This window comes from Protobothrops mucrosquamatus, unplaced genomic scaffold (genome assembly GCF_001527695.2).
Source record: "Protobothrops mucrosquamatus isolate PMUCROS unplaced genomic scaffold, P.Mucros_1.0 scaffold3537, whole genome shotgun sequence".
In the NCBI taxonomy this organism is placed as follows: Eukaryota; Metazoa; Chordata; class Lepidosauria; order Squamata; family Viperidae; genus Protobothrops; species Protobothrops mucrosquamatus.
This window is the reverse complement of record NW_015389505.1, coordinates 164,926-172,425: the sequence shown is the minus strand read 5'-3', so window position 1 is coordinate 172,425 and position 7,500 is coordinate 164,926. Positions and strand designations below refer to the sequence as shown.

Here is a 7,500-nt window from a genome sequence, read left to right as displayed (position 1 = left end):
AGAAAGACCAGCAACGGCGGGCACCAAATGCCGGCCAAGCCAAACTCCTGCCGGATCTTCCCCGTGCCCCAAAACGGGCGCACCCTAGACGGACATTCCCCGGGATGGGACGCCCGCTGGAGAACGCGCCTGCAATGGAGCGAATGTGACGCCCCGCCTGGGGCTGCCCCAGGAGATGCGCCTCACGGGCTGGTCCGAGTGGGGGGGGAGGGCTGAGCCCACTCGGGGCGCCCGGCAGCGCCTCCAAACGGGGACCAGGGCAGCTACAGCACCCTCCCCCACCCTCCCTCCTCCCCGGCCAGTTGCCGTTCTGCAGGCACCCCACTCAGCTTTCAAGGGGCAGGTCCCAATCTCCCCCTTGGTCCCCCCTCCCTCGGGAAGCAGCAGCGTCCCCCCCCCGGTGGGCCTTCCCCTCTTGTGCCCCTTCCTTTCCTAAGCCCCCCCTTATGTGCAGAAGCCCCTCCCCAAGGAAGACACGGGGGGAGGGGAAGGGCTCGACCCACAGCATCGAAGGATGCAAGGGATTCTGCCGTCCCAGGTGGGAAGCCAACGAGAGACTGAGTGGGGTGGGGGGCAAGGGGGTCCCAAGATGGGTGGGGGTCGCTCCTGCAAGGGTTGAACCCAGACACCAGTTGCCCAGCGCCCCCTCCTCTCCTCCCTCCCCCCTTTGGCAGCCCAGCCTTGACCCTCCCCGGCAGGGCAGGGGTTCCCGTCTCCTCCTTTCCCCCCCACACGCCCGGCATTGGCGGGAGCAGCCCCCTCCCCACTGCGGAGGCGGCAGCAGCGGCGGCACCAGCAACAATATCCGGGGTAATGAAGCAGGCAGAGCCAATGGCCCCCCCAGGACCACTTTCCCCCTACAAATCTCCCTTCCGCTCACTTTTTCCACAAGAATTTTAACACCAAACTTAATTGTAAAGTCGCGGATTGATTGGAAAATGCAAATGGCAATTTAAATGTAATCTAAGCTCCCAGCACGATCCCGGGCTCCCTCGGAGGAGGAGGAACAACCCCCCCCGGCCCAGCCTGCGCTGGAGCAGACACGCGCGCCACCCCCTGCCCCCCCTCTTTCTGGCAGGGCAGGGCTGGACATCCTCCCCCCCCCGCCCCCAGGGGGCTTCTACCCCACTTGCTGGGCCCACCGGGATGCGGGGTGGACGAGGGACAAGCATGCCGAGACAGACCTGGCCACGGGGACCTGCCCCGTCCACTAGCTGGAGACCCCGGTTTTGTAATGGGGGGAGGTCTTTCCCTACAAGGGTGGGGGCCACAGAGACCGGGTGGGGGTACCCAAGAGGAGCCAGTGGCCCCCTTTCCTGCCAGCTCAATTCCCCATTGAGAAAATCAACCCACCACCCAGCCAGGATGGGGTTCCAGGAGAGCCTCAACGCACCCCCGACTGCCTGCTGGGGAGGGGAGGGGAAAACAAGCCCCCCACTTTTTCCAGGAAGGGCCCAGTGGATCCCCCCTTTGTCCAGAGAGGCCTGGACCCTCCCCAGGGAAGACACCGCCACCGTCCCTGGGGGAGAGCAGAGGGGGCAGGGCCGGCTCCAGCATGGCCACGAGGAAGACCGAGGAGGGGTGTCCCTGGATCAGAGGCCTCCGAAGCCCCCCCCCCGGGCTGCGGTTCCCCCCTCCCCAATGTTCATGAAGGCAAAGCGAAGCGGGATGGAGGGCCAGAGACGCCCCCGCCCACGGGGGGGCGCCCGGCATGGCAGAGGCACGCCACACAAACACACACATGGGCACAGACGGGCAACGCATGGAGAAACACCAGGGCCCAACACGGAGGACACCTCTCCCCGCCCGGCTGGCCGCCCACACCTTCCCGGCCTCTCTGCTCTCCCCCCGGGCCCTGCTGGGCCCCGCCGCGGTGGTGGTGATGGGGGAGAGGAAAAATGCCAACCTGCTTAATGGGGATGGCCCTCCCACTTCCAATCGTGTCCGCCTTACACTCTGGGGGCTTCCGCTCGATGTCGGGGCCTTTCCGAGACTGGAAGAGAAGGAGAGACACGCGAGCGTTAGCACCCCCCAGCAGGAGGCAGGGCCGGGAGGGGGAGGCCCCGAGAAGCCCACCCACCCCACCTACCCACCCCGGCAGCCCAGTTGACACACACACGCACGCACGTCCACACCACACGAGGCCACGGGATGGGGTGGCAGAGACGAGAGCGGGATGGGATGGGAGCTGGGCAGCAGTGGCAGCCGCGGCGGCAGCAGCGTCAGAGAAGGCGCGGGGAGGGCAGAGGCAGAAAAGGCGGCGGAAGTTAGAAAGAAGAAGCACCAGCCCCTCCTCAGTCCAACCGTTTATTGGGTGAACACAACGGGCACCTGATACAAAGTCTTGTCGCAGAGGTCCCGGGGCCTGGCAGCCCCTCACAAAGGCGCATCAACATGGAAAACAGCTAACTTTATACACTGAGAACAGGCGGAAGACAGAGAGAGAGAGAGAGAGAAACGAGAGAGAACGAGACAGAGAGAGAGAGAAAGAGAGAGAACGAGAAAGAACTCGAATTCATCACCATCGTCCAAATAATTAGACGGATCAATCAATAAATAAAGCCGGGAATGTACAGTTCTGTCGTCGACGGTGCTCGAGACACAGCGGAGAGGATTGCGAGCGTCACGGCACGAGGTGCAAATCGATACATTCAAGAACCACACAAAAATGGCAGCAGGAGAGCGGCTTCCTCCCTCGGCCGTCCCATCGTCCAGCGGGGCCCACCAAGCCCTCCGTCCATCTGTCCGTCCGTCCCTCGAGGCAGCCGGCCGCTAGCCCGGCAGCTCCGGAAGGGCCCTCCTGTCCCGACCGATGGAGCTCGGAAGACGGTCGAGCCACGGAGGAAGAGGAGGAGGAGGAAGAGGAGGACGAGTCCATGCAGGAGGAAGGAAGGAAGAGAGGAGAAAGACGGCGAGCGAGGAGCAGCGGGCGCGCACGGCAGCCGCGGCAGCAAAGCGTCCCTTGGCCCCCTCCGTTGTCTCCTGGCACGTTCCGGCGGTCCCGTCCGTGTTGCAAGGTGGTGCCGCCGCCGCCAGGCGTTCCTCCGCACACCCGCCAGTCCCGGGGTTAAAAGTGCGGCGCTCGGAGGCTTTACGGAGGGGGGGAGAGGAGGGGAGAGAGGCTCCGGCGTGTCTCCGGGAGGCGGAGGAAGGGGACCCGAGCGAGCGAGCGGCAGGCGGGCAGGCCACTAATCTGAGATCAGTCCCAATGCCTCCCCCTGATCCGGCCCTGGAGAGCAACGAGAAGGGAGAGAATTGGTACCGAGCGGCCTGCGGGGAAGAAGCCGGGGCGGGGTGGGGAGGGTGGGGAGGCAGAGGGGTGGGGGTGGGGGTCTTCTAATTTGGAAGGACTTGGAAAGGCCGCTTGGTTGATGAAAAGTTGGAAACCGTGGCGCAAATCTGCAACATCGAGAGAACAGAGAGGTCGGCAGGTTAGAAAACGGAGGCGGGCAGTCGCGGGCCCCACGGTGGCCACCGTCAGAGGCAACGCAACGCCGTGCGTGTGCTTGTGCGTGTGCTTGTGTGTGTGCTTGTGTGTGTGGCAGCAACAGCAGCAGCAAACAGCCGACGCAGCAGCAGCACAGCACGGACGTCTGGCTCCCCCTGCTGGCCAGACGCCGCCGGCACCACCGCACCGTAGAGAGAGGGAGCCGTGCGTGGATGGGGGGGGAAGGAGGAGCCAGGAGGGAGAAAAGCAGCGGGGGTGGGGGGTGGGGAGAGGAAGGAGGGGGAGCCCCAGCCCTGACCCGAAGCCCCCCAACCCCCCTGGCCCGAGAGGAGGATAGCCGCTAGCCGCCACGTCGGTGTGCCCGGATGCAGCCGACGGACGTATCAGAGAAGCATCAGAGAAGGCAGGCTCCCGGCCACAAGCCATTCCAGGAGGGGGGGCACAGAGCCCCCCACTAGCAAAGCAAGCGCAGCAGCAGGAGGAGGGGCCAGTGGGGAGGGGAGGGAGCCGGGGGGGGCAAGCAGAAGCGAGGGAGGGCAGAGCCAAAACAGAGCAGAGACCCCAAAGCAGCCATGTATGGGGGGGGGGGGGGGAGAGACACGTTCACGCCGGAGAGCCAAACAGAGGGCGACCCCTCCCAGCGCAGCAGGGGCTGCCCTCCAACCCAGTAATGGGGGGGGGTCTCCTCCCTGGCCCCCATGTCTCCGGGGCACCTTTCCCTGCCCCCAGAGCTGGCCAGCCGAGGTCCCCCTTGGGAAACCGAGAGGACCCCCCCCTCCTTGGACCCAGAGCACCCAGGGGGAGGAGGGGGGGTGGTCTTTCCTACTGGGTCTAGTGTACACCCCCCCACACACGCAAACGGGATCGTTTAGCCTCGCTTCACCCCCCTCCCCAAATCCATTTGTGTACCCAGAAATCCAGTCCTGGTGGATGTCCTGCCGTGGGGTGGGTGGTGGGTGGGAGTTCACCGATTGGGGGGGGGTCTTTAAGGGGTGGCAAATCCCAAAGAGGGACGCCACCCCTCTCCCCTCCCCCAAGGCCGGACCCGAATCATCCCCCTCCACCCGGGCCCTGCCTGGGCGGACCCCATTTCTGTGGGAGAGGGAGCCCGTTCGTAATTGTGTGTGTGTGTGTGTGTGTGTGTGTGTGTGTGTTTGGGGGGGGTGTCAGCCACCAGGCTGCCTGCGTCCCACAGAGCCCTTCCCCCCCCCAAGCCCCCTACCGATTCAGGGGAGGCCGGCAGTTCACCCCGGTTCCGCAGCCCCCTACAAAGGGCAGAAACAGCCCTTCGGGGGGGCGGGCCTGCTCCCCCCCCCGAATCCCGGGACTCACTGTGAAGATGTTGGATCGGCGCTTGGACTGCTTGCGGATGGGGGTGGGGGTGTTGGAGGCGGCGATGGTCTCGATCCGCAGCTCCCGCTGGCTGATGCTGGGCGTGGAGGGCACCGAGGACGAGTAGTCGCTGAAGGCCCCGCCCCCGTTGGCAGCCTGGGCACACAGGGGCAAGCTGTGAGTAGGGGGGAGACCCCACCCCGGCCCTGTCCTTTCCCCGGGCGAAGACCCTTCCTCTCCCCCCCCCCGTTTCCATAATCCGGGACCGCCAGCCACTGTGCCAGCCGAGCTGCGCAGACTCGGATTTGGCACGGGGGACGACGACACCCATCTCGACAGTCCTAAGAGCCGCCCAGGGCCTATGCTGCTCTGCCCCTGCCACGAGCGGCAGGGCCCCCCGCCTCAAATGGGAGCAGGAATCCAGCTCCTCTCCCAGGAACCCCCTCCCCATCCTGGGACAGCGTTCCCCAAACCGGACAAGCCGACGCCACGGCGTTGCTCGTCTCAGACTGTCCCTCTGTTGAAGGAGGGTGGCCTAAACCAGTGGTGGCGAACCTATGGCACGGGTGACAGAGGCGGCGCTCGGAGCCCTCTCTGTGGGCACAGGTGCCGTTGCCTCCGCCCGCGACCCCCTCCTCACCAGCAGCCCCCCCTGCAGGAGAGTCGCCCCGAGCGTGGCCCACGCGGAGCAGCGCAACCAAGGACGTGGCAGCCAGGCAGCGTAGACAAGACACTGCCCTCACGGCCCAACACGCACAGTTGATGCTGCGGGGCGCGGGCAGAGGGCTCTTGGCTGCCACGGTGGTGCTGGGCTGCCTGGGCGATCTGCGGCGGGCCCTGGAGGCGGTGAGTGGCCCTGCGGGCGGGCGGAGTGGGGGCGAGGCAGGGCCACTTTTGGGGCACTCGGTCTCTAAAAGGTTCGCCATCACTGGCTTGGACGCACACAGGGCCAAAAGGAGGGACAGCGAGGGCACGCTGCCGGGGGGGTGTTTCCAAAGGCCCGGGGAGGGGAGCAAATTTGCGCGTGGCAAAAAGGAGCCCATGTTCCCGGCTGAGTGGCCGCCACGGCTCCTCTCCACCCCAAACAAGGCAGGGGGCGCAGTGGGGTCTGGGAAGCTGCAACGCGCCCGCCCCCCTGCCGGAACCAATTTGGGCGGCGGCCCCCCTTCCCCTCTAGGCGAGGGCAGGGGTCCCCCTCCGCTCAGCCCCACCTGGTTGATGTGGACGGAGGGCACGGAGGCCGCCGAGACGGAGGAATGGCTGGGCGAGTTCGGCAGCGACTTGCACGGCCCGATGGAGAGCTGCTGCTTCTTCCGCAGGGCCACCACCTTCTGCGCCACTGGGGGGGGGAGACAGAGAGAGGGGGGGTTGGGTGAAGGGTCCCGAGCGGGACGGCCTCCCCCTCCCCCCCACAGGTCCCCCCTCTCTCCTACCGTCCTGGAAGACGCGTTCCACGTTCAGCCCGTAGGTGGCGCACGTCTCGTAGTAGGTGCAGCGTTTCAGGTCGTTGGACAACTTCCTGGCCCGGGAGTCGTCGATCACCCGGGGGTTGGTGGCGCTGATGGCATCTGGGGGGAGGGGGGCAGAGGCCGCTGTGGACGCTGCTGTGAACCCGGGGGGGCTCTCTTGGCCCTGCCCACCCCAAAAAAGCAGAGAACTGGCCTGCACAGCGAGGACTCTGGGACACCAGCTCTACGGGGAAGGCAACTGCAGCCGGTTGAGTCACAGCCCCCCAACTGTCCCCCCCAGCTGGAGGAGGAGCAATGGGGTTAGGGGTTCAGGTCCTCAGGGACCCCCTCCCCGCATCCTGGCTGGCAAAAGGAGCCGAGAAAGGGAGGGGAGGGCTCAGACAGCCTTCCGACAGGGCGGAGGAGCCCCCCCCGTACCCAGCTCCAGCTTAGAGGGCGGTCACCCTCCCCCTCCCTTCCTGCCTGCCGAGAGAGAGAGAGAGAGAGGTCCTCGGCCCCCAGTCCGCCCGGCCGGCCCTGCCCACCTTGGGTGCCCACCAGCACCATGGGCACCTCCGACGTGTTGCGGTAGCTGCACAGGCGAAGGTAGTAGTTGTAGACCGTCTGGAAGCTGATCTCGTCCTCCAGGCTGAAGACGAAGACCACCGCGTCCACCCAGGCCGCAAACTGGAAGAGGCGGGGCAGGGAGAGGGTCTCAAGAGCCCGGCCGGCACTGACCCGGATGCTCCAGGCTGCCCAGAGGCGCCCCCGGGAGCCGGCCGGCGGCCGGGAAAGAGCGTGTGTAGCGCCGCGCGCCCTACCTGCAGCTCGGGCGGACCGCCCTCGTCACGGATCAGCAGCAGGTAACTCTGCCCGTCCACCACGATCTCCTTCTTGAATCGGCCGCCTGGAGGCAAGAGGGGAGGGGGGCCGAGGCTGAGTCTGCCGGACACGTGTTCCCCCCCACTGGGCCTGGGGGGGGTGTCAGACCCCGACCCCCATCCTCTGCTGGGGGAATCAGCCCCTTCGCCCGTAGACGGGCGGGACCGAGAACGCAACATCGAGAAAGCAGAATGCCCCCACCCCAATTTCTGGGGCACTTGCTGCGTCTTCTCTGGACCAGGAGCCCCCCCCCACTTCTTGGGGGGAAGAAGAGGGAGAGCTGACGGCACAAGCAGCCCCCAAGGCCCGGCTTGGAGAGGGTGAGATGGATGACCCCAGGGACCTCAAACCCCAGAGGCGGCCAGGCTGGCACAGAACTGCCTCTGCACG

The 7,500-nt window shown here is 66.3% G+C and overlaps 1 protein-coding gene across 1 annotated transcript in view; it reads right to left on the bottom strand.

Moving 5' to 3' along the window:
- AGAP3 (ArfGAP with GTPase domain, ankyrin repeat and PH domain 3) overlaps positions 1-6,810 on the bottom strand; it is a 23,727-nt gene extending 16,917 nt beyond the window's left edge. The window contains exons 1-5 of the mRNA XM_015827170.1: positions 6,774-6,810; positions 6,214-6,348; positions 6,007-6,119; positions 4,781-4,936; positions 1,907-1,993 (exon numbers count right to left, since the gene is read on the bottom strand). Of these exons, the coding sequence (XP_015682656.1) occupies positions 1,907-1,993; positions 4,781-4,936; positions 6,007-6,119; positions 6,214-6,348; positions 6,774-6,795 (513 nt within the window). The 5' untranslated portion in view covers positions 6,796-6,810. The remainder of the gene's footprint in view (positions 1-1,906; positions 1,994-4,780; positions 4,937-6,006; positions 6,120-6,213; positions 6,349-6,773) is intronic.
- Positions 6,811-7,500: the final 690 nt, after the last annotated feature.